This window comes from Malania oleifera, chromosome 11 (assembly GCF_029873635.1).
Source record: "Malania oleifera isolate guangnan ecotype guangnan chromosome 11, ASM2987363v1, whole genome shotgun sequence".
Taxonomy (NCBI): domain Eukaryota; kingdom Viridiplantae; phylum Streptophyta; class Magnoliopsida; order Santalales; family Ximeniaceae; genus Malania; species Malania oleifera.
In genome coordinates, this window is record NC_080427.1 from 43,815,471 (window position 1) to 43,843,240 (window position 27,770).

A 27,770-nucleotide genomic window follows, 5' to 3' on the forward strand; every position below is an offset into this window, starting at 1 on the left:
GAAGAGAAAATAAAGGTGAATTAGGAAAGAGAATAGAGTGGGAAATTTTACTACTAAGAACAGAGGATGACATTTTTTTGATGAGATAACAAGCAATAAGTACAACATCACTCCAAAACACTTTAGGTACATGCATTTGATAAAATAAAGTGCGAGTGATTTCAAGAAGATATATATTTTTCCGCTCTGCAACCCCATTTTGTTAGGGAGTGTGGGCACATGATGATTAATGAACAATACCAAACTAAGTCATATAAGTAGTGAATTGTGCATCGAAAAACTCTTTAGCATTGTCACTTTGAAATATTCGAATTGGCAAACCAAATTGAGTTTTATTTCAAAACAAAAGGCACAATATACATGAAATAACTTAGAACAATCTTTTATTCAATAAAACCAAGTCATTGTTGAGTAATCATCTACAAATGTTATAAAGTACCGAGACCCAACTTGGACACGACCTTACTAAGACCCTAGACATCTGAAAGAACTAACATAAAAGGGCTTGGAGCCCGTTTATTGACCTAGGAAGTGAAAGAGACACGATGGTGCTTTCCCTACTGACAAGTCTCACACTCAAGACTAGACACAAAACGCAAACTAGGAACAAGACATTTTTACTTTCTCAATGAAGGATGACCTAGGTAACAATGAATTTGGAGAGGTGTGGTAGCAGTAGTGCTCGTGGTTGAAGGAGATGGCTGTTCAAGGTGATAGAGTCTACCAGCTTCACGTCCTCCGCCAATCGTCTTCCTTGTCTTCAAATCCTGAATAACTACGGAATCAGGGAAGAATGTCACTGAATAATTCATGGATTTAGTAATTTTTCTAACAAAATAAGGTTGAAAGGAAGTTTGGGAATATATAAAACCGAAGGAAGAGAAATAGAAGAAGTGGGATTACAGCCCCAATTCCATTGATTGCAGTAGTGGATCCATCTGCAGGAGTAACATAAGGTAAATTTGCAGGATATTGAAAAGTGGAGAAAAAGCTAGGTATACTGTATACCTATCATATGATCAGTGGCAGCGGAGTGTATAACCCAAAGACTAGGACAAGAAGTACTAGATGACAAGCATGCAGTGATTACTTATTTGAGCAAGAGGTGTAATGGGAAGAGAAGCTTGTCTTGACGCTTGATACTATTGGAACTTGGAATACTCTCTCTCTGACATAGAGACAATGCGTTGCCCCCCACTTTTCCCCAAAGGTGAAGAGTTGGTGGTGGCTGCATTGGCTGCCCCAAAGGTGTGAAGTCAGTGGTGGCTGCAGGGGCAACACATGAAGATTTGCTGTGAAGATCCCATCACTGCTCAATAGTATGATTATTCCGTCCATAATAAGTGCACTTGCGAGGAGTACCTCTGCCTCATCCATCTATACCATTATGACTACTCAAAGCACGGTCTTTACTTTTGCGGCTGCTTGGTAGAATCACTCTTTGTGGCAAATCCTGTCCTCTCAAAGCCAAATGCAAGAGTAGGAGAATGCATGCCAAAGGAAGCACGAAGGACATGAGAATAAACATCAGCAAATGATGGCAACTCGGCACTACTGAGTATCTAGGACTGAACTTGCCCAAACTTAGGTCTCAAGCTTGCTAGAACACGAAGAACTGTCATCTGTGCCCTCTACTTTTGCATCTCACGAACGTCAGCAGTTATAGGTTGCACGACGTTAAGCTCCTCATGAATATGCTTCATCTCTCCAAAATAATTTGCAATGTTCCTATCTCCTTGTTGTAACTAAAAGTACTCGTGGGATAAATCACACATATGTGTAATGTTATTGGAGTATAGAAGTTTGGCACAATCCCAAATCTTCTTGCATATATTTAAATGCATTCACATATGTGGGCTCCATCGAATTCCATAAAAGGGAAACAATCAAGGCATCTTCCTGAACCCACACATCTTTTCTTTCTTATCGGAAGAATCGAGTTGGAGCAAGTGGTCAAATTTCTCTAATCCTGCTAAATGAATTCGAACAGCTTTAGACCATTGAACATAGTTCTTTCCATCCAACTTATGAGTCGTTATTTGCGGCAGCGATGTAGGATACAAATTTTTGGGATTCATAGATTCCATCCCAACACTTACAAATCAGCAATCACACCAAAAACAAGAAGACCAATTAAAAACTAATCGGGACAATCACAAACTATGTGAAGCACTAACACAACAACGGATGAGGTGAACAACTCATTGACTGATATAGCACTGCCACACCACTCACAAATCAGCAATCACACCAAAAACAAAAAGAACAGTCAATAATCGGAACAATTACCAACCATGTGAAGCACCGACGCAACCACAGACAAGGTGAACAACTCACCGATAGATATACCATTGCCACAGCTGCACAACTGAACATATCAATATTGCCATGGCTCCAAAAAAATCACAAGGAAGCTTTCACAAACTCTAAACAGAAATTAATGGAATACCGTAAGTGCGTGGTCGAAAAAGGTTGAATTTTTTAGCAAAAAAATGGCCTAACAGCTTGATAATATAGTCTAAAGAAGGAATCAGAGCATGGCAAAAGGAAAAAATAAAAATTAAAAAATTGGCTGGAACTTCACTCACGGATTTGCGTGTGGGGTCGGTCTTGCTGGCATTTGGCTGGTGCGTGGGGGCGAGTGGAGTGCCCTATGACGATGGGGTTTTGTGGGGTGGGTCATCCCGCGCCCGGGGGGGGGGGGGGGTTGATTATGGGTGTGTGGTCGGATTTGTGATTTAGCATGGGATGGAGGTGGATTTGGGAAGAACAGCCATGAGAATGGTGTTTTCTGGTGATGGCTGAGGGAAATAGGGTTTAGATAGGAACCTGCTTTGATACCATGTTAAGATTTGATTAAAATGAATGACTTAACTTGAAGATAGGTCTCTCCATCTATTTATAATACAATCTAAATACATTCTAAGGACAATAATATCCTTGTTGACTCTCACTAATTAACATACTAACACAATAATAATTATACTAAAAGACATATATAACCTCTAACAGTTATCTTTCCATTTAGGCACTCCATTGTGTGGAGGGATATGTGCACGTAATATTTGATTATTAATCCCTTTGGCCAAGAAAAAAGAGTGAAGCTATTTGAACAAATTCTATTGTATTATTAGATCTGAAAATTTGAATGCTAATGGCAAACTGAGTTTGTATTTCCTAATATAATTGAGTAAATAGATTATTTTAGATTGATCTTTTAACACATAATTCAATCATATACTTAAAGTCATTCACAAAGGACACAAAATATTCAACACCGGCCAAATTCTTCACCCTACACAGACCCCCAATATTTGATTGAATAAGAGAAAACAATGATTTACCATGGGATTCAACTCTAGACAGAAAATGCCCTAACATGCTTTCTTATCACACAGAACACTCAAAATGAGAAATAGATTTAAACATGGGAAAAACTAATTGCAGTCTTTGAATGGATGGATGATCCAAGCAGCCGTGCAACTGAGCCGTCGAAATACCATGAATAGAAATTTAAGAATCTGTATAACAAGAATTGGATTCACCACCACCACTACCTATACATTTCATCCTTCTTATGCCCTCCACCAATTGTCTTCTTTGTTTGGATATCCTAAATAACACAATATGAAGGGAAGAAGTTCATATAACAACTAATAATAGGTTCAAGGGCATCAAGGGCAATTTAGGCACATACAGCACAGAGTAAAGAGGAATTGATGGAAATGAAAGAGTATTGCTATGATAAAAAAACTAGTCAGCTGAACTATCAATAAGAGTAACCTTAGAGTATAAAATAGTGGGTTTCAAGGACTGGAATAAATTAGGATTACTTGTCATGTGAGAGGAGGGAGCTAAATCAATAACCTAGGGTGAGGAAGATGAAGAGGCAAGCAGCTCAGCAGTATTGAAATTGACCACAGTAGCACTAGATGTGGAGGATTGAGCTTAAGTGATTGAACCATGCATAATGTGAGAATTTCCATGATGAACTCCTCATCCCAGTACACTACCTTTGACACGACTGCCACCTAAACTTTGTCCTTGTCCTCCAAAAGTTCCCATGCTGTTATGAGAGGTAGTGCTAATCATAGTTGAAGTATCACAGGAAGAAGCCTGAGAAGAAAACTGAGATCCATGGTGATTCATTGGATTCTATCATATGCTTGATTTGTGGATATGTTCATTAGCAAGAATCTGATTACGAGTGGGTTGAAGTTTAGGACTTAATTGAGATAGAAATTTTTCAGCCAAGAGCTTTGCCTCTCACTTCTTAATCATTTCAATGTTGGAACTAACTGGTTACTAGTTGTCTAGTTCCTCCCATATAACCTTTATGGCTCTTTTGGTTCGGTGAAATAACTATTCATTGGAATAAGATGATATATAGTTTAAATTTTAGGAATCAAGGAAATAGTTATTTCATATATATTCCTAATTATTTCATTAAACATGTAATTAAAAAATAATAGACATTCCCATGATGAAATTTGGGAATAGTTATTTCTTGTCTATTCCCTATCATGGATTCATAAAATGTTTCACATTGTTATTTGCTTCATAATAACAACATAATTTCTTGTATATTGTAACTAACCTATTAAAAAAATTTATTATTTGGAATTGGCATTTTGCAAACTGAACATAACCTTAAGTTTATAACATGGGACCTACTGATGTAGGTTGAGAAAAGAGGGTATTTGGATGGATCATTTTTCCATCCAATTTGGAGGCCTATGTCGAAGAACAGGGTCAATGATTTGTTGGGTTCTACCTAAACCTAAATGTGCTTAGTTAATTAGTTGTCTATTATGTGTGTTTTGTTTGCTTGTAGTAGGATTATGTATTTTGGGGGTTTGTTTGCAATATTTATGTATTTTAGAGGTATGTTTTTAATTTCATCTAGTTTTAGGGGGGTATATATGTAACCTCATGTGTTAGAGGCTTTCTTATCCATGTAGAAGTTGGTTGTTGAATTTGAATTGATAGTGACTGTTTGTTCATCGTGGTACATTCTCTCTCCTCTCTTCGTTCTTCTTTTTCTTCTTTTCTTCTCTCCTATATTTTTTCATGGCTACATATCCTAGATGATGTCCCGCATCATTTGGTATTAGAGCCCCACCACTATCACACCATTCCTCCATTTTAATTCCCCACATCTTCCTCTTTCACCCTTTTTCTCCCCTTCTTCTCTTCTTCATTCTCTACTTCCCTCCCTGCCCTTTCTCTGTTCTGTTCTTTCGTTATTCTTTCTCTCCCTCTGTTTTGTCCCTGCTGCGAGCAGCCCCTTCTCTTCTCTTCCTCAATTCTCTTGCTTTGTTCTCATCTATCTAATTTTCTCCCTTAATTATCTACTTTTCTCTTTTCTTCCGCGTTTTCTCTAATCTCTTCTATTTCTCTCATCCGAAATCTCCTATCTTGAAACCATCGAGGAATCTAAATCCAACCCCAGATTTCATTCCCTTCAACCATCCTCTTTGCCCTGAAATTTCAATCTAAAAAATACCAAAGAGCAGTTCTGAATTTTTTCTAAAATTCCAGTCATGTCCTCATCTTTTGAACACCCCTTTTCCTGGAAGATTTTCACGATACCTCCACTTCCATAAAAAATGGTAGAAATTTGGTTGCCAACATCAAGAATCAAACCAAACTGCTGGTACTTGCTCCTGTTTGTAAGTTGGTTTTACTTGAAGATTGTTCTTAAGAATTGAAAGTGAAGTTTGTGGTTTGCATGAATATATTGATGATTGTTAGCAAATTGTCTAAGAATCCTTGCCAATATATAATTGCAAGATGGTGACTGATGTTGAATTGTTTGTGAAGGTGAAATTGTTGTTTGCAGGGTATAAAATATAGAAAATGCTTTGGAGACTATTGCCAATGCTTTATCAGGCTAACAACTGAAGTTGCAGCCTCAGGTAAAAAGCTCATGGTTTTTTCGTACCAAACAAGAAGGTGGAATCATTGCTGTCCCTCATACTTATGAGTTGTGTGCAGGCGGAAATGATCATTTGAGTTAGGCAATTAAGCTAGAAGTCTCAGATTTTAGGTGATTGATGAATTTGATGATGGGGTGTATTCTTTAGAGTACTAGTTCTGATAGTATGACATGAATGAGGCTAGAAAGTTGTATTTGGCTGAATCAAAATTGAAGGAAACTGCTCGAATTTGGTGGATTAAGCCATAGAAGATCTTTAGAAGGAGATTTGGTGAGATTACAACATGGGATGAGATGTAGCAAGCCATGGTGGAGCAATTTGTGCCTCCTAATTATCAACAGCGTGTTCATCTCCAATTCTTTGATTTGAGGCAAAGAAAAAAAAGATAGTGAGTACACTAGTAGATTCTATCATTTGGCTACTTGTGCCAACATAGAATGGAAGGATGATGTGATGATAACTTTGCATACAGGAAAGTATTGAAGCCAATTATTGCCTCCACACATTTTGCATGTTGTCTTATTATAGTTGAGGATGTAGTACAAGTTTCCACTTAGATTGAGGAGGATATGTAATGTAATCCTTCTAGAGCTACATCAACCCGTCAGTTTGAGAAGAGTAATAATGGAGTTGTATGGGAGAATATACTTGAGCAATTGGGTAAAGGAGTTCAGAATAATACCCCTTGCGAAGACTCTTGAGCATTTTAGAACTTCTAAGTGCCAACCATCAGTCAAATGCTTTAAATGTGAAGGTTTTGGGCATTGAGCTCCACAATGCCCTAACCAAGTCATGGCTGTTGTAGAAATATGATGATTATGTCACTCTAATAGTTGAAGCTGTAATAGATGTCCCAAGTGACTAAGACAATGACAGCCATGTGAAAATATGTTTAGTGCTTTGACATATTCCCTTTTCCCCCAAGGTTGAAGAAAAAGAATATTGGAGGTGGACCAACATCTTTCAAACTCGTGATTTTCCAAAAGCAGCTTTGAACTTTGGGTATAGATCCTGGTAATTATACAAATGTAGTTTCTGAAGAGGCTGGGAAGAAGTTAAATTTGGAAGTTGAACCTTATCGAGATCCATACAAAAATGTTTGGGTGGATAATACCGACTTGAAGGTTCATCTCGTCACTTGCTTACCTTCAAGATTGGTCCCATTGTGGAGATACTACAATGTAATATCCTTCCTCTAAAAACTTGTTATATCCTTTTGGGTTGTTCATGGTTATTTGATACGAAGGTTAACCATGACAGATATGAGAATTCTGATTCCCTCATCATTGACGAAAAAAGGAAGTATAAGTTGATGCGTTCTCGAGCTCTTCCACTTGACAAGTTGAAGCGTACCGTTGGTTCTTTCTTATGAAGCAAGATAATTTTATTCATGGTGATGGCCTCCTTGGTACTTTTTTCCAACACGACGGAGGTGAGTTACTTTTGGAAGGAGGGAATTGATGTAGGGCGGAAAGCGGGTATTTGGATGGATAATTTTAAACCAATTTGGAGGCCTATGTTGACGAGTAAGGTCAATGTGTTATTCGGTCCTAAACCCAAATGTGCTTAGTCAATTTGTTGTCTATCGTGTGTGTTTAGTTTGCTTGTAGATTTGTTGTACTTTTTCCCAACTCGACGGAGGCGAGTTTTTTTTGGAAGGAGGGAATTGATGTAGGGCCAGAAGTGGGTATTTGGATGGATAATTTTGAACCAATTTGGAGGCCTATGTTAAACGATAAGGTCAATGGGTTATTTGGTCCTAAACCCAAATGTGCTTAGTCAATTAGTTGTTTGTCGTGTGTGTTTAGTTTGCTTATAGTAGGATTATGATTTGGGGGACTTGTTTGTAATATTTGTGTATTTTAGGGGTGTGTTTGAAATTTCATATGGTTTTTGTGGTATGTGTAATTTATTGTGTGAAAGGCTTTCTTATAAATAGTGTGTGAAAGCCATGTAGAAGTTGGTTGTTGAATTTGAATTGAAAGTGAATGTGTTATTCACTGTTGTATTCTTCTCTCTCCTCTCTTCCCTCTTCGTACTTCTTCCCTTCTCTCCTCCATTCTTTCATGGCTGTAGATCCTTGATGCTGTCCGGAATCACCAACCTTTCACAATCACACAAGTAATATCACTAGTATGTCGTTCACTTTTCTCCAATCTTCATAATCCTCGGATCCTTGCAGCAGATACTTGGAGTGCCCTTTTGTGTTAATATATACATGCACTACTTGTGACCACATAGCAGTTGAAGGATTCAATCAATTTGTTAACCGTGATCTGTAAGTTAACTGTATCAGCTGAAGCTCTTTTGACTGACGCCATCAAAACTACCTCCGGTACTCTGCAAATAGGCACACATCAGTATGGGGAATGAACAGCACAGCAACAGTGCACAATCAGGCAGCATACACTAGCACAGAACAACACTTGAGAACTTCAAATATACAGAACTTACAGTACTTTAGAACTTCAAAGGTCTGGAACTTCACGAGGCAACTACAACCAAGAACTGAAGTTACAATATCCTAGGAGGTATTATTTGACCATGAAGAACAGACAAACCATGAAAAAGCATTGAAGGTACTTAATAAAAAACCTTGCTGTAGCTGCAGGCATTATGGCTGACAGCAACTAGAAGTGAGCATGGGCAAGAATAGGAAATAGAGTCATCGAACACCATCGGAACCAAACCGCAACTGATATAGGATTGCAAGCCATCAATCACAAATTCATGCAGCATTAAAAGAGCATCATGATGCCGCAAGCAGCCTGTAGAACAGAGGAACAGTGTCAACAGCATATCAGAAACAAGGGTAAACGGACTTCACATTAGCAAACCACTGAGTAGTACACATAGCATCATATCAAGGATGTTGTACACACTAACCAAGAATATTATGCTTAAATGACCCTCAACTCAGAAGAAAATTAGATTGGAGAATCGATTAGGGAAAAATAAGAAGAAAAAAAAAATGGAAAACCGAACATCCAAAATGGACTCAGCTAAATAAGATTTTGAGATCAATGCTTTGCTACCATGTTGTAAAGCTAGAGAGGGGAGTAGAGAAGAAGAGAAGATATGTAGAGAAAAGGAAGAGAAGAGAAGAAAAAAAAAGCATTTGTTTCCTATAGCATTTGTACAGCTCCATGTCTGCCCTCTTATATGTTAATAATGAAAGGCACAAAAGAGAAAAAAATACCCCCACCAAAACAATATAATTACTAAAGGGGCATATTCTCTTCTAACATACTATTATTCATATCTTTCCAAAAATTTATTTTCATGTTTCCTAAGGAGCATAAGCACAAATAACATTTCTTGTCTCTTAAACGAAACCAACTTAATATATAGGGTAAAATCCAGTAACACACCATCACTTTTCAAGAAATGACACTTTACCCCCTGTTTTTTCGAAAACTACCACAAACCCCCTGAGATTTAATTTTATTTGCAAAATGAACCTTCCGTTACTTGAGCATTAGTCAACTGTTAAATTTAGTGAGAAAATTTAATTTTTATCCTTAATAAAATTGCAATTTTGCCCTTCCACACAATTTTGATAAGATAAATTAAGAAAATGACATTAATTTAATAAATTAAGTTGGAAAAGTTGACTCATTAATTGCAACATATTTGAAATTTAAAATTATAAGTGAATTGAACACCTATGACTAAGCCAATTCAATTAGTTGACATAAGCATGACAACATAATTAAATTATTATTTAAAAAAAATTATAAATTATAATAAATAAATAAATAGTTTAAATAATTTAACAAAAATTCTTAAATAATTATATTGTTACAAAATATTTACTATATGCATTTCATGAAAATTAAATAACTAAATATCTATTTAACAAATCAAATATAGTTTTAAAAAATTGATTTGGATTAGACGGTTGGTCGAATTGCGACTTGCTTTTTGGGTGAACACCAAATTTAATAACATAATAACTTGAATAAAATCAGGAAAAGTCGGGTGAATTATCTCGAACAATTTTCAACCAGTTAATATAAATTTGAGTTTTATTTATCCATTTAGCATTCATATTTTGCACGGAGAAAAACCAACATTCCATTTTATATCTTTTTCTAACACTATGTTTTATTTGTTTTATGATGTATTTAGTCATTAAATTTTTATGAAAATTACATCTAATAAATATTTTGTAGTATTTTACTTACTACGTATTTTTATGACTTATTAGTAATTTATATTTCTCATATATTTTTAAAAAATTTAAAAATAATAATAGTTTTTTTTATTTTTTTTGTTATTTTGATGTCAATTGGTTGATCTAAAGCAATTGGACCAAATAGATCAATTAATTTGAGAATGAATTAGGTCTTCGAGTTATTTAGCTAGTTTTTAAGACATTATGTTGACCAATTTTTTCAATTTAATTTATTAAATATGTTTCATTTAAAAATATCATTTTATTATGGCTATTTTTTTTTTTTTTTTTTTTTTTCACATATACTTACTGGTTGACTAATGCTCAATTAATGTAAGGTTTATTTTGTCAATAAAATTAAACCTGAGGGGGTTCTTTGGTAGTTTTTGAAAACATATGTGGTAGAGTGTCATTTTCAAAAAACTCAAGGGGGTGTTGTTGGATTTTACCCTAATATATATAGTACCACCCCTACCCCTAATTCTTTTTCCTCTCTTTCTCTCTTAACATCTACAACATTTTATTTTTAGGTTTTTGATTTCAATGGTTCCTAAATTTTTATCACTTTGTTTTCTTCTTTACCAAAGTTTAAACATGTTTTCCATGCATGGTTATTCTATATAGGGCAAAATACAGCATCCTCTCTTGATGTTTGGCGAATAGGTGTGGATCTCTCTTGATGTTTGGCGAACAAGTGTGGATCTCCTCTCATGTATCAAAAATCCCATTAAACTCCACTAAGATGTGACGAAAAGACTTGCCTCCCTTGAGTTTCAAAAGTCAACGAATCTCTTTGACATTTGATTTTTGAGACCCTTGTACTCCCTCCCTCAGCTTGTCTTTTTCAAATATTTGGGGAGTTCCATGTCTTTTTGCTAGAACTCAAGAGAGGTCCATGGGATTTTTGGAGCCTCAAAGTAGATCCACTTCTTTTATGTTAAATCTAAAGAGAGGTTCATGGAATTCTTGAAACCTCGGGGATATCCATGCCTTTTTATTAAACTTTAGAAGAAGTCAGTATTTTTTGACCTTTTACGAGTTGCTCCATTCCTTGTGGCATTACTCTGGTGCTTATTCACTTTTTCCTTTTTTCATTTTGTTGGTGTTATATGAGGTTGGTGCATTTGAAGTTGTTATAAATACATATGATTTGTGATGCTTGTGTCGTCCCTTTGGGAACTCAATGTCCTGCTCCCCGCATTTATAGTTCATTTTCGATTTTGATTTCCATGGTGCCTATATGGATAAGGTGTCTGGAAGAACCAATCAAGCTTGCTGTGTGGCTTTGTTGTTGGTTTGAAGTTCATTGGTTTGTTTAGTTTTGGCTCAATTGGTTTGAGAATCACCATGTTTACTGTCACTGGAATAATTGATGTGCTCAACAGCAGTAACCAGTACCTAAAACATTATAAATAGCAATATTTAATTAAGATAATTATAAGAATTCTTTGCTTTACTTTGGGCTTTCTTTGCCGGTTAGCTCTAGTGAACTTTTCTTTAGATTCTCAGCAAGATTAGGGCATTGTTGATTTGATGTTGCTCGTGTTTATATATTTTTTTTCTTTTGTTCGTAGATTCTTTCATTTGTCGTAGGTTTATATATTGCCCTCCCCTTCATATCTATTTTCTCCTAAATGAAATTTGTTCTATTGTGAAAAAAATTATGATTTCTTTGCATATTAACGTGTACACCATGTATTGTAAATTTGGTAAAGACATCAAAGGTTTCCTCTTAAATTTTTAGAATTTACCATTGATTTCCTTAAAATTTATGAAGCATTGCCATCGTTGTGGAGGTTTGATGTAAGCATGAATGCCATCTTTTTCAAATTGTTTTTGTTTGGGTGCGTTTTATTTTTTTGAAATTTTTTTTTTTAATTTTTACTTAGGTTGGTTAAAAACTGAGGTGCTTAACCCAGGTTCATTATTTCCTTAAAGCTGACTTCAGGTTCAAGTTCAAGTTGGATTTTGAGCATATTATGGAGCTTGTGCATTGCTCCTTACAGTGCAATGGATGGAGTTATTGTCTTGATCATTTCATGTGCTTGAGATAGACATAAATGTATGAAATTTCAGTTGCTATATGCTCTGATGGTACATAATTGGTTTCTCTTTTCAGATAGGAGCATTTGCAGCACCTGACAAAATCCATTGGGCTCCTGGCCTTCCAAAAACTAGGAGCGGAAAAATAATGAGGAGGATCCTAAGAAAAATTGCATCCAAGCAGTTAGATGAGCTCGGGGACACAAGCACACTCGCAGATCCAAATGTTGTTGATCAACTCATTGCACTAGCTGACAGCTAGGAGTGCCAAAATTGGAGTCCAAACTTTAACATGGAGTCATCCAGAGGACCATATTTAGCTGAGTGCTAGGTTTCCTCCTTTCAGCATGGTACTAGGTTGCGTAGTGAAAGCAAGATCGTTGCTTTGGCATTTCTTTTGATTCTTGCATATTTGCTTGTGTTGGCAGAAAATATGAACACATGATACAACAACATTATTTACCATGTCCAGGGCACTGTTATAGTCAAAAAGTAGCCCTTTCACATTGTAAGAGCCATAATAAATGTTATTGAAAAGGAAAGAGGGACCCTCGGTGTGGGGTTTGAATTTGGGATGTGGTCCAGACTGCTGTGTTCTTTTTTCTTTTTCTTTTTTTGATTAATTGGGTAAATATATTGATCAAGTGAAAATATATACAACTACGTTGGGCATACCCAGGTCATCTTGTTACCACACTGACAATACAAGTCAAAAGTCCCGAAATACATCAAACCTAGGCATACCCAGGGGCCAAGGAACTGGCCAATCACACTATCAATACTCAGAGATATCCCAAGGACAACAAACATGTCTAATAATATCAAACTGAGAACATGTCAAATTTATCAAAAACCGTCCTATAGATATGTCTTTGTATGACACTAATTAAATCTATAGGAGGAATAACATGATTATCGAATCTTTTCCTATTCCTAAAATGCCAAATAAAATACACAGAAGTAGCCAATCCAATTTTCTTCCCAGCAGAGCGAACTCCATTGCCTTTTGCTTCTTTATGTAACCATTTCACCGCTGCCTTGATTGAAGTCATGCTCCTTTTAATTCCCATCCACTTCCTTATGCAACCCCACACTTCGGCCGAGTATTTGTAGCCGAAGAAAAGGTGATCAAGAGTCTCCATATCGCTATTACAGAAGGTACATCTTACGTCAATCTCAACTCCTTTTAACTTGTCACAAGTTGGAAGCTTTCCCTTCCAACCCAGCCACAAGCAGAAAGCATACTTCGGAGTAGTTCCATTATACCATAGACTTTGTCCAAGACATGACTTGGCACTTCTCCCTCCAGAAGTCATAGAGTGTATGCGAACCTCTTCCCATTCTTTCCATAGTTTCTATGGCAGCAACTACACTCCCATAATTCAGTACCAGCCGATCCTTGATTTCAACCAAGCTTTTGAATAGGTGGGAGTCAATCTTTTTTGGCTACAGCATACCAGATTTCGGCCTCCTTCAAGTAGAATTGATGGATCCATTCCGTCCATGAACAATCCTTCTTTGGTGTGTTCTTTGAAGTGATGGAAAACTAGAATATAGCCCTTCTATTTTAGTGTTTTTGTGAGTTTTCAAATTGATGTGTACTGCTTTTTGTTGTTTGGTTTCTGTTAGTTGAGGGCTCGCTATTGGTTGTTTTAAGGTTTAGGAATTATTGTGTTTGTGGGTTTTGTGAGGTCTCTTCTCTAGTTGCTTGTTCTGTTTTTATGTTTAATTTTTTTTTTTTTAATATATATAGATTTCAAGGTAATAGGTTTGCGCACAACTCTAAATCTAAAACTATTTGCTGTTATTTTGGAGTTTAGAGTTAGGACCTTAGATTTGAATTTGTATAAAATATAATACAAAACTGTGTTGAGTTTCACATAATTTCATATAAATCTAAGTCTCATGCTTGAAATTAATGCTCCCAAATAGAAGCTCACCTTGTTTTTGGAAGCTTACCTTCAGTTTGAGTGGGCTACACATCCATTCAGTCCAAAAAATTGTGAACTTGGGGGAAATTTTGGCTCTACACGTGTGATATGTTTGAGGCTGACCTAGCTTAGCTCAACACAAATTTGACCCACTTAAATATTTTTTATTTTAATATATTTAAAATCACAATATACTCATAATTTTTAGATTGAAATAAATACAACTTGATAATTAAAAATTTTCTCAACATATTAATTCAAATTCTTGACATCTTGTGTTCTCTATTTCTAAAATTTACATTCGTTGTAGTTTTACCTCTTACAAGCTTATATTTCTTAATTTTGAGATGCTTGAACCAGGTCTAAAGCATGAAAATAATGGACTTGAGCTAGGTTTTATGTAATAATCTTATATATATATATATATATATATGTGGAAGGATATGACATGGATGTCAATCCTGACAAGCCCCCTCCCCATTCTTTCTTCTTTTCTTTCTCCCACACAAAGCTTTCCTTCTCCTGTAAGGTTTTTTTGTTTTTTCTTAACCTAAGTAATCCTCTTACAAAATAACAATTTTATGCCTCCCCAATTGCCTATAAATAGAAGAGTTCTCAACTCATTTTTTGTAAAAAATTTCGAAGGAGTAGTTGAAGTAAAGGTGAGAAGGATTTTGTCGAGGAAGAATAATTTTTATTTACTTAAAATTCTCACTCTTCCATTCTTTTCAAGAAGTCCCTTGCAAGCTCAGCATACATCATGCCCTGCTCACAAAACTCTTTGAACGCCATCGTACTTAGAACCAATATCTAACTTGAGGAACTCTCTGCCAGTCTAGTACTCTGTATCAGCCACAAGTTACACCTGCCAAATAACTTCAACTTGTGCCACATGAGATACTTTGAAACCTTTCGTGATAACCTCACGAAATACTTATGTCCAACTCGTGTTGGTGCCCTCTGATTACGCACTTAAACTGTGTAATTAGGTGTTTTAATTAATGTATTGAAACTTATATTTTTAATTAAATGCCTAATTACTTTCAATATTTTAACATTGTGTCCTATTTATAATATTTGAGTTTTATTGAATAAATTATGAATTTTTGGTATTTTTTTTATTGCAAATTGATTATTGGAAGCTAAAACCGACGCTATTTCATAATTTGTGCATAATTTTCTCGTTTGAGTTCTAATCGAGAGGTTTCAAAATTCTGTGGAAAGTCGAGAAAATTATTTACAACTTCCGTGTTTTAAGTTTCGAGAGATACGAGCTCTAAGATGGTCAAAATCGTCTTCGTTTGCTAGGAAATAAAATAAAAAAGAAAAGGAGAAAAAAAAAGAAAAAAAAAATTAAATACTTACCTGATGTGACCCAACCATGCAGCCGGGTCTGGATATTCCACCCGGGCGTAGGGCATTCCCCCCTCTTCCTCTATATATTAAGTTTTTTTCTCTTCTTTGGAGGCAGCCCTAGCTCCCTCTTCTCCTTCTCCTTCCTTTCTCTTCCTTCTCCTTGTTCTCTTTCATTCTCTCAGCCACACACGGTCACACAGCCCAGCTCCCTCTTCTCCTTCTCTCTTCCCTTTCTCTGCAGCTCCCTCTTCTCCTTCCCTTTTTCCTTCTCTCTTCCTTCCCCTTCTCCCTTCTCTCTCATTGCTGCTTCCAGCCATCCCAGTCGTGCAACCTGCTTCTGTTATTATTGTAGGACATGAAAGCCCTTGTTACTCCCTGCTCCTCCTTCTTCCCAAGGCTTCCTCTCTTGGTTTCCTTCCAGTTTTAGCTGTTGCCAGCCACCCGAGGCTCCCAAGGTTCCCTGCTTGCTGTTGTTTTTCTTTTAGCCACCATGAAAGCCCACTGCTGGCCCAAGGCTGCTTCCCTTTCTGCTGCTACCTGTGAGCACCATCTGCCACAGCTGCTGCCAGCAACCTCAAACTCCATAGCTGCTGCTGCTATGTTCTTCCTTCTCTTTCTCTTTCTTTCTCTTTTTTTCTTCTGTATTCTTTAGTTCTTTTAGTTGTTTACTCTTGCTTTTAAATAATTGAATACTTGTTATTTTTCTTTCTTTAGTAGAATTTTAATTAAAGTTTCAATTTTTGAATCTTGTTGGGTTATTATTGTTAGGGTAGATTTATTATTGGTGTTAGTTTTTGTTTGAGCTATTTTTTATTATTATTGATCAAAGTTTGGTTTGATTAAGGTTCGATTTTGTTTCTTGAAAGAAGAAAAAAAAATAAAATACAAAAAAGAAAAAAGAAAAAAAAATTTAGAAGTTAAACTAGTGGTTTTCCTTAAAATTTAAATTTTGTTTGTTGAAGTTCAATTTAGTTTAGGGTTAATCTTATTAAAGTTCCCATTTTTATCGTGTTTAGTTATTGCTTAAGTTGTTACAAACTTTATTTATTTATTTTTTTCAAGTTCTTGTTTGCATTTAAATTTTGATATTGATTCAGGTTCTTGATTTTAGTAGAAGTTCGCTTTTGCTTAATCACATTTGTGTTGAATTGAGATTTTTTTAAATTGCATGTTTTAATTTACATAGGAAAATTAGCGTCTTTAATTTTTGTTCCGAAGTTCAAAGCGCGTTTCAATTTTTCCCTGGTTAATTATAGGATTTTTGTTTCTCGTTATTTAATTCAGTGTGTATTAGGTTTTAGAGTTTAAATTGAATGTTCGTTTAATTTGTCAAAAGAAATCTCAAAAAAATCCAGAAAACCCGAATTTGAACTGTGTTCAGTGCCTTTTTGTTCTTATTTTCTAATTGGAATTACATAAAATTTGATATTAAATTGCATTCCCTGAGGAGATGATCTGGTCTTTGGGTTAAATATTACATGACAAAACTCGTATACTTGGGATAGCTTTCAAACTGCTTATTTTTAGAGTGAGTCAAGTTTTTGGCGTCGTTGTCGGGGAGTGCTAGTTTTAATTTCAAATTTTTTATTTTTTCAATTAGTTTCATTTTTTTATTAAAAAATAATAATAAAAAATTTGAAAAAAATTGATCATGCTTGTTTACTGCTATGTTGGTGAATTTTTACTGTTTGCATTGATGTTTGATGCCCTGGGTCTGAGATAATTCGAATAGACTATCTAAAATTTCACCTAACGCCAGTAGTGACACACAGAGCACATAATCTGATTGTTTTCTTGTTACTTTTACGATTGATTCTGAAATTGACTTGAGCAATCTGTTTGAACAATTCTTTGACGAAGTCATGTGTAACAACCCGAATAAAAATGGAATTTGAATAATTAAGAAGGAGAGAAACAGAAACAGAAATAGAAGGAGGCCGTAGACTTCGTCGACGACATTGCATTTAGGGGATAAAAATGATTTCAAGAGATTGCCTGGATTCGTCAATGAATACAGGGGTTCATCGACGAGTGCAGAAGAAAATTCGTCAACAAATACAGGGATTCGTCGACGAGAAAATACCGAGGGGGGGTTTTTGCTGCTCTGAATTTCGTTGACGAATACAGGATCTCATCAACGAATTTAATGAAGGACTCGTCGACGAATCTGGCCTTATATATATATATATATATATATATTTATATCAAAAATCTGATTTTTATCTTCATTTTTAAGCCATCTTCGCCCTCTCTCTCTCTCTCTCTCCCCTTTGGCTCTCTCTCTCTGACACACACACATTATTTTTGGGCCAGATATACGTCGGATCGACAATTCGAAGTTCCCACGACGCTTCTGGTGAAGTTCTCTACAAGTTTGCTAGAACGGATCGTTGGGAAAACGAAGTTGAAAATCATCCCTGAGTTGAGGTAAGGCTTTTTAAGCCAAATTTGGTCTTGCGATAGTTATAAGAAATGATGTACGCATGAAAATACTGAGGTTTAATACTGAGAGTTTTAAGTTTTAGGATGTTGATCAGGAAATCCTATGGGGGGTCAGGCTAGGATATTTTAGGGGTTTTCTCAGTAGTTAGGTAAGGGAATAAACTAAAGCAGTTACTTTCCATGCAAATTATTATTAATTATGAGTAAATCTATTTTCTGAAAAGTATATGTTATACTTGTTTATTATGAATGAAATGTACGATTGGGAAAATACTACTATGATGATTAAAATGTATTATGTATGTATGAGATGTCAGAAAATCATGATTTTAGAATATGAAGTATGACTTTCAACAGAACATGTGTGGCATGAATATTATTTTACATGAAATGTATTATGATATGAAGAATTTACGAGTAAAGCATGTTTTCAGGTATTATGAAAAGATAAGTTATGTTGTGATGATTTTGATGAATATATGATAAATGATTTATTTTCAGAATGTATATACCTGAAACGATTCTAGCGCGAGGCCACATATTTATGTTATCGGCACGAGACCGTATTTATGTATGTTATCGATACGAGGCCGTATTTATGATTTCAACGCGAGGTTGTATTTCGGCACGAGACCGTATTTATGATTTCGGCGCGAGGCCATATTTATGAAAATGATCGGCACGAGGCCGCTATTATATCATGTATTATATGTTATCAGAATCCGGATGTTAGTTTAGTTCAGTTTAGGGGCTCGGTACTGTAACTTATAGATAAGATGTTTATGATCAGATTAGTGCTAACCACCCCACGAGGGGGGTAAGAGGTGGATAGTCAATGTGGCTTTCAATAGAGTGTGGACGTCCACCCGGCAGTCCGGACCAGGGTGTGGCGGACCCATCGTACTTACAGACATATTTGACTATGTAGTGGTCGGCCAACCATTGTCGGGTCCTGCCTTCGGACTGCATAACCCGTCATAGGGGGTAATACATGACACCAGTTAGCTATTCATTCTGGGTATATTTTCAGTATTATAGTTATAACAGATGTTTTATGTATGTTATGATTTATTAACAAATATGAAATTATATGATTATCTAGTACGATATGATGAATGTTTACAGAGTTATGAAATGTACTATATACGTATAAGTGCCTTAAATATTCATGTTGTCACACAACTATATTTAGTTTATTTTCCCTTACTGAGAAGTGTCTCACCCTCGAATATTAAATGATTTTCAGGAAACCTAGAGGGACCGGTGGATCAGGGCCGCCGTTGAGTGGGTTTAGCTTCCCTACTAGAAGGGTAAGCGTTGAACTAGGACCAAGAGATTTTTATTGTACGATCCTAGTGTTATTTTGACTTTTTGAAAAATTGTAAATAAATACAGTATTTTGAGAATGTAAATAACTCTAGTATTATGTTTCATGGTTGAATGATTGAGATTTTATTTTACTGTTGCTTATGTTTCCGCTGTAATTGACAGGTGTCCCCGTTACCCACGGGTTCGGGTTGACTTTTCCATTTATTATGTTATATTTTTTATTAAGAAATTGAGGTCGCTACATTTGGTATCAGAGCCTAGGATACTAGGTTCTGTGGACTCTAGAATGCAGCAGTAATAATACTAGAGTATAGGATAAGGGGATTTGAGGTCTAGTTGTGTAGTCTAGATGCATGACTTCCGTGGTGGTTTGTGTGATTTTCTTAGGGTGACGATTTCAAGGAAGTCATGGTAAACTATCGTCGGGTTGGGTATCTAGGTTGCAGGATTGAACCTTGAATTGAGATCAGGAGAGATGAACTGATTAGGAGAAAAACACTATATAAGTTGAGTGATATGTATAGAGAAGGAGGTTTTGAGTTAAGTTACTTATTTTTCAGGATGAACCCTAGTGGCAATAGTGCCCACGCTAGTGGGAGTGAGGGTGCTGGACCCTCAGGCGCTGCTAGTAGTGATTAGAATGCCGTTTTACGCAGCGTAACGCAGCAAGTGATGGCAGAGATTGCTAGAAGTTCGAGGGAACATGGTGGTTCGTCTGTAGGCCACGGTAGCTCAATAGAGAAGTTTATTAAGATGAGTCCTCCAACTTTCTCAGGAGGAATGGATCTTGCAGTTGCTGAAAATTAGGTGCAAGAGATGGAGAAGATATTTGCAGTGCTGCAGTGTTCTGAGGAGCAGAGGGTACTATTTGCCACATATAAACTGACTGGAGAGGCCGAGAGATGGTGGTCGGCTATGAGATTATTAGAGCAGCAGAGGACTGTACCTGTAGAGATGACGTGGGAGCGGTTTAAAGAAATATTATTTGACAGGTATTTCTCAGCCTCATTCAGGGAGGCTAAGATTAAGGAGTTCCTGAATCTGAAGCAGGGACAGCTATTAGTGCAGCAGTACGTGGCGAGATTCATCGAGTTATCTCGCTTCGCCCCGTACATCATCCCAGATGAAGCGAAGAAGGTACGACAGTTTGAGAGAGGCCTGAGGAGAGAAATTTATAAGCAGGTATCGATTCTGAAGTTGCAGGATTTTGCTGAGCTAGTAGAGCCACTATAGTAAAGATTGGAGAGCGATTGGAGGTTGAGGAGCAGAGACAGAAGAAGAGATTCACACCTTCCGGTTCCTAGCAGGGAGTCGGCTGTGCTGCATGGAAAAGAGGTGGCTATTATAGAGACCAGAGACAGGAGACCGGGAATCGCGGTTTCCAGGGTGTGCAACCATCTCCAACTTGTCCATCTTGTGGGAAGAGGCACCTGGGAGAGTGTCGTGCCAGGCGAGGTGTCTGCTACAGGTGCGGGGAGCCAGGGCATATGATGAGGGAGTGTCCAACACAGACTGGTACTGCTCCTGCTCCTAGACCTGCACGAGGGGGATACCAAGCACCACGAGGAGGCCAGCAGAGGAATACGGTCCCAGCCAGAGTTTTTGCTTTGATGCCAGGCGACGCTGAGGCGGCTGGCGACGTGGTGACAAGTACTGTTAGTATGTTTCATTTAAAGTTATTACACTTTTTTATTCTGGTGCCACACATTTTTTAATTGTGTGCTTGGAGTGTGTTAAATTATGTGGGGTAGAAACGCAATCATTAGATGTCGAGTTATTAGTGGCTACATTGACCGGGTCAGCAGTGAGATGTAGTAGGGTACTTTGTGGCTATCAAGTTGATGTTCAGGGGAAGATTTTATCTACTAATTTGGTGTTATTAGATATGTACGGGTTTGACATTATTTTCGGCATGGATTGGCTAGTGGCTAATTCTGCTATTATAGACTGTCGTGCTAGAGAAGTGATATTCAGACGTCCAGAGAAACCAGAATTTAGATTTACAGGGTCACAAGTGCAATCCTTACCTCAGATGGTCTCAGCTGTTCAGGTGAGGAGACTGCTTTAGAATGACTGTTTGGGATTCGTGGCTTTTGTGAAGGAAACGTCTGAAAATGAATTGAAACTTATCAATATACCTGTGGTGAAAGAATTTACAAACGTGTTCCCAGATGAATTATCGGGTTTGCCACCTGATCATGAAGTAGATTTTCCCATTGATCTACTTCCAGGTACAGTGTTGATCTGTAAAGCACCGTACTGAATGGCGCCGGCAGAGTTGGCAGAATTGAAAGATCAGTTGCAGGATTTGCTTGATAAGGGCTTTATACAACCTAATGTATCGTCGTGGGGAGCTCCAGTTCTGTTTGTAAAGAAGAAGGACGAGTCTATGAGGATGTGTATAGATTACAGAGAGATTAATAAAGTGACCATCAAGAACAAGTATCCTCTACCCCGTATCGATGATTTGTTCAATCAGCTCCAAGGTACACGGGTGTATTCCAAGATCGATCTTAGGTCAGGCTACCATTAGGTAAAGGTAAGAGCGGAGGATGTATAGAAGACAGTCTTCAGGACTAGGTATAGGCATTATGAGTTTCTTGTTATGCCATTTGGTCTGACGAATGCTCTTGTGATATTTATGGACTTGATGAATAGAGTCTTCCACCAATACGTAAACCAGTTCGTGGTTGTTTTTATCGATGATGTACTGGTCTATTCGAGGAGTTATGAGGAGCACGAGGTACATTTGAGGCAGGTTTTGCATATGCTTAGAGAGACGAAATTGTATGCCAAGTTCAGCAAATGTGATTTCTGGCTCGAGAAAGTTGTTTTTTTAGGACATGTTATTTCAGGAGGCGGAATTTCTGTAGATCCCAGTAAGATTGAGGCGGTAGTGAATTGGGTTAGACCGAGGAACGTCCAGGAGATTAGGAGTTTCTTGGGATTAGCTGGTTATTATCGTTCTTTTTGCTGAGGGGTTCTCAGCTTTGTCAGGGCCTTTGACACGACTGACAAAGAAGAATGCTAAATTTGAATGGGACGATAGCTGTGAGCAGAGTTTTCAGGAGCTGAAATAAAGGTTAATCACAGCGCCAGTATTGATCATCCCTTCTGGGGGTGAGGGTTATACTATCTATAGTTATGCGTCCTTGAAGGGACTTGGCTGTGTGTTAATGCAGCATGGCAGGGTGGTGGCTTATGCGTCCAAACAATTGAAAGAATACGAAAAGAATTACCTTACCCACGATCTTGAGTTGGCTGCAGTGGTACACGCACTGAAAATTTGGAGGCATTATCTGTACGGTGAGTAGTACGAGATTTTCTCCGACCACAAGAGTTTGAAATATTTCTTCACCCAGAAGGAATTGAGTATGAGATAGAGGAGGTGGTTAGAGTTGATTAAGGATTTTGACTGTACTCAGTTACCACCTAGGGAAAGCAAACATGGTAGCTGATGCATTGAGCAGGAAGTCTGGGGTATCTGCGTTGGCAGCTAAGGAGATCCAGCATCTGATCATGATGGATCTGGAGAGACTTGGCATTGAGTTGATAGAGAGTAATACTCAAGTATGTATCGCCAGCCTAGTGGTACAACCTATTCTGCAGGAAAGAATTAAAGCCGCCCAAAAATACAATCTAGAATTGGTAGAGGTGATGAACAGAGTGCAGAGTGGTCAGGAGGAGGAATTCTGCATTTCAGATGACGGAGCTTTACGGTTCCGTTTTAGACTATGTGTTCCTTCTGATGCTGACATTACGAGGACTATTTTGGATGAGGCTCACAGATCCTTGTATATAGTTCATCTTGGAAGTACGAAAATGTACAGGGATCTAAGAGAGTTTTACTGGTGGAGTGGTATGAAGAAGGAGATTGCAGAGTATGTAGCTCAGTGCTTGACGTGCCAGCAAGTAAAAGCTGAGCACCAGAGGTCGATAGGTCAGTTGCAACCGCTATTTATCCTAGAGTGGAAGTGGGATCATATATCCATGGACTTTGTTTTAGGGCTGCCGTCGGCATTGCATGGTCAGAATGCGATTTTGGTGATAGTAGATCGATTGACCAAGTCCACCCATTTTCTCCCTATCAAGATTAGCTATTCCCTCAGCTAATTGGTAGATATTTACATTTAGGAGATAGTTCGTTCTCATGGGGTGCTTGCATCTATTGAGTCAGATCGAGACCCGCGATTCACGTCATGATTTTGGAGGAGCTTGCAGGAGGCTCTGGGATCTCAATTATCATTTAGTACGACATTCCATCCTCAGTCAAATGGTCAGACTAAGAGGACGATACAGACATTAGAAGATATGCTCCGTGCATGTGTTCTAGATTTTGGGGGTAGCTGGACTCAGTTTATGCCACTGGTAGAGTTCGCGTATAATAACAGTTACTAGTCCAGTATTGGCATGGCACCTTTTAAGGCACTATACGGTAGGAGATGTCGATCTCCTTTATATTAGGATGAGATGGGTGAGCGGCGAGTTGTGGGACCAGAGTTGGTACAGTAGGCATACGATAAGGTTCGGCTTATCAGAGAGAGAATCAGTGCAGCTCAGAGCCGACAAAAGAGTTATGCCGACCATCGCCACAGAAATTTAGAGTTTGACGTGGGTAATCACGTATTTTTGAAGATAACTCCGTTGAAAGGAGTTATGAGATTTGGTAGGAAGGGTAAACTTAGCCCTACGTTTATCGGTCCGTTTGAGATTTTAGAGAAAGTGGGACCGGTGGCCTACAGGCTAACTTTGTCACCTACACTATCCAGGATACACGACGTATTCCACGTTTCTATGTTGAGGAAATACGTTCTAGATCCTTCTCATATTATCAGTTATGGTGAGTTAGAGCTCAGTGATTCACTAATTTATGAGGAGGTACCAGTGCAGATTCTGGACAGAAAGGAACAGGTACTACGTAGTAAGAAAATTCCTCTAGTAAAAGTTCTATGGAGGAATCATGCGATAGAAGAGGTTTCTTGGGAGCTCAAGGAGCAAATTAGACAGAAATATCAGCAATTATTCCAAGAATTTTAAAGGTAATTAGAAATGTGAGTAAATATGTAGTTTTCTTTTGCAGGTACATGTAATATTTTAGTAGTAAGAGGTATTTCAGTCTGGGAGAAATTTTCTTTTGGTATATGTAATCTCCTAAGACTTGAGTTGTAACCACAGTGTTCCTCCACCATAAGTGAGGATAAGTAATAAAACGAGTAGATCATTTTGCGTAATAAGGGATGATGAATTATATGAATAGTAAATTTCGAGGACGAAATTTTATAAGGAGAGGAGAATGTAACAACCCAAATAAAAATGGAATTTGAATAATTAAGAAAGAGAGAAATAGAAACAGAAACAGAAACAGAAAAAGGCCATAGACTTCGTCGACGACATTGCATTTGGGGGATAAAAATGATTTCAAGAGATTGCCTGGATTCGTCGACGAATACAGGGGTTCATCGACAAGTGCAAAAGAAAATTCGTCGACGAATACAGGGATTCGTCGATGAGAAAATACTGAGGGGGGTTTTTTGATGCTCTGAATTTGATTGACAAATACAGGGTCTCGTCAACGAATTTAATAAGGACTCGTCGACGAGGTGACATGTCTCGTCGACGAATCTGACCCTATATATATATATCAAAAATCCAATTTTTATCTTCATTTTTAAGCCATCTTCGCCCTCTCTCTCTCCCCTTCGGCTCTCTCTCTCTCTCTCTCTCTCTCTCTCATCATTTTTGGGCCAGATATACGTCGGATCGACAATCTGAAGTCACCACGACGCTCCTGGCGAAGTTCTCTACGAGTTTGCTAGACCGGATCGTTGGGAAAACGAAGTTGGAAATCATCCCTGAGTTGAGATAAGGTTTTTTAAGCTGAATTTGGTCTTGCGATAGTTATAGGAAATGATGTACGCATGAAAATACTAAGGTTTAATACTGAGAGTTTTAAGTTTTAAGGTATTGATCAGGAAATCCTGCGGGTGGTCAAGCTAGGATATTTTAGGGGCTCTCTTAGTAGTCAGGTAAAGGAATAAACTACAGCAGTTACTTTCCATGCAAATTATTATTAATTATGAGTAAATCTATTTTCAAAAAAGTATATGTTATACTTGTTTATTACGAATGAAATGTACGATTGATAAAATATTGCTATGATGATTAAAATGTATATGTATGTATGAGATGCCAGAAAACCATGATTTTAGAATATGAAGTATGACTTTCAACAGCACATGTGTGGCATGAATATTATTTTACGTGAAATGTATTATGATATGAAGAATTTTACGAGCAAAGCATGTTTTCAAGTATTATGAAAAGATGAGTTATGTTGTGATGATTTTGATGAATGTATGATAAATGATTTATTTTCAGAATGTATATACCTGAAACGATTCTGGCGCGAGGCCACGTATTTATGTTATCGGCACAAGGCCATATTTATGTATGTTATCGGCACGAGGTCGTATTTATGATTTCAGCGCGAGGCCATATTTATGAAAATGATCGGCACGAGGCCGCTATTATATCATGTATTATATGTTATCAGAATTCGGATGTTAGTTTAGTTCAGTTCAGGGGCTCGGTACCGTAACTTATAGATCAGATGTTTATGATCAGATTAGTGCTAACCACCCCACGAGGGGGTGGGAGATGGATAGTCGATGTGCCTTTCAGTAGAGTGTGGACGTCCACCTGGTAGTCCGAACCAAGGTGTGGCGGGCCCATCGTACTTACAGACATATTTGACTCGGCAGTGGTCGGCCAGCCATTGTCGAGTCCCGCCTTCGAGCTGCACAACCCGTCATGGGGGATAATACATGACACCAGCTAGTTATTTATCCTGAGTATATTTTCAGTATTACAGTTATAACAGATGTTTTATGTATGTTATGATTTATTAATAAATATGAAATTATATGATTATCCAGTATGATATGATGAATGTTTACTGGGTTATGAAATGTATTGTATACGTATAAGTGCCTTAAATATTCATGTTGTCACACAGCTGTATTTAGTTTATTTTCCCTTACTGAGAAATGTCTCACTCCCGAATATTAAATGATTTTCAGGAAACCCAGAGGGACCGGCGGATCAGGGCCGCCATTGAGTGGGTTTAGCTTCCCTACTAGAAGGTTAAGCGTTGAATTAGGACCAGGAGATTTTTGTTGTACGATCCTAGTGTTATTTTGACTTTTTAAAAAATTATAAATAAATACAGTATTTTGAGAATGTAAATAACTCTGGTATTATGTTTCATGGTTGAATGATTGAGATTTTATTTTACTGCTGCTTAGGTTTCCGTTGTGATTGATAGGTGTCCCCGTTACCTACGGGTTCGAGTTGACTTTTCCATTTATTATGTAATATTTCTTATTAAGAAATTGAGGTCGCTACATCATAACTGCACCTGCACTACGTATACTTCAGGATTTTCTACAACCTACATGCACATCCACACATTCTTGTATTGTGTTACCACAAGATGCACCAAACTTCAACATTAAACACGACATGTTATCTGTGATACCCCAGTTTCATGGGATGGATTCTGAGAATTCATACCAACATTTGACAGATTTTGAGTTGGTCTGCACTACTTTCATTAATAGGGCTAGAATTGATGAATATGTCAAACTTCGCTTGTTTATCTTTTCTTTGAAAGATAAGGTAAAAATCTGGTTTAATTCTCTGTGACCTAACTCTATTATTAGCTGGGCTGAAATGCAGTGTGAGTTCTCACATAAGTTCTTTTGTAAAGAACCGAAAATTTAAAAGGATTAAAATAATTTAGAAAAAAAATAATAAATAAAATAACAAATAAATAAATAAAAAGAATGATGTGGGAAAAAAAGTAAATTAAAAAAAATTAAAGAAATTAAATTAAATTAAGATAAATTAAATAACTAAATTACTAGTTGTTAAATTAAATATTATTGCATTGGATTTAAAAAAATTAATAATTAAAATAAGATATATATATATATATATATATATATATATAAAGTAAAGAAGATAAGAAGAAGAAAGAAGAAGAAGAAGAAAGAAGAATCAAAGCTGCCCCCCCTCCCCTCTCTGCACTGAATTTTTTTTTTAATTTCCTACGCTAGCCACTCCATCTCCGTCTCTCTCCTTCTCTCAATTTCTCAGCGAGTTTGCAGCGGATCGGGAAATGGAAGGTGCCGTTGGATTCCTGGTTCCGCTGCCGACATTTCTATTAGAGCAGATTGATTGTGGGAACGACTTAGGCACTGCTCTTAGGGAAAAGTAATTTTTTCTCATCTTCTCAATTTTGCTTTAAATCTACTATTAAATCGGCGAACGAGTACCACCACGTGGTCCTAGTCGTCGTCGTCGTCATTTTGACGTAAGTAATTTTTCAATTGGAATTTTCTAGGCCCTACTCCAAAGCGAGAGTGGGATTTGAGAAATTTGTAAAATTAGTTAAATTTGCGGGTATAACTATAAATTGAAAATTATGACCTTAGAAAATATTTAAATAGTATGTTATTTAGGAATAATTTAAATGGAATTAGAGTTTTTGAT

At 37.1% G+C, this 27,770-nt stretch overlaps 1 protein-coding gene across 6 annotated transcripts in view; it reads left to right on the forward strand.

Moving 5' to 3' along the window:
• Positions 1 to 26,474, forward strand: part of LOC131167891 (acetyl-coenzyme A synthetase, chloroplastic/glyoxysomal) — a 124,223-nt gene extending 97,749 nt beyond the window's left edge. For 2 of the 6 annotated variants that reach the window (XM_058126946.1, XM_058126947.1), the window contains exon 18: positions 12,236 to 12,729. In XM_058126946.1, coding sequence (XP_057982929.1) covers positions 12,236 to 12,421 — 186 coding nt within the window. In that variant the 3' untranslated portion in view covers positions 12,422 to 12,729. Of the gene's footprint in view, positions 1 to 12,235; positions 12,730 to 19,134; positions 19,252 to 26,296 lie in introns of those variants that run through there. The other 4 variants (XR_009140174.1, XR_009140173.1, XM_058126948.1 and 1 more) reach the window with 4 other exon arrangements.
• Positions 26,475 to 27,770: the final 1,296 nt, after the last annotated feature.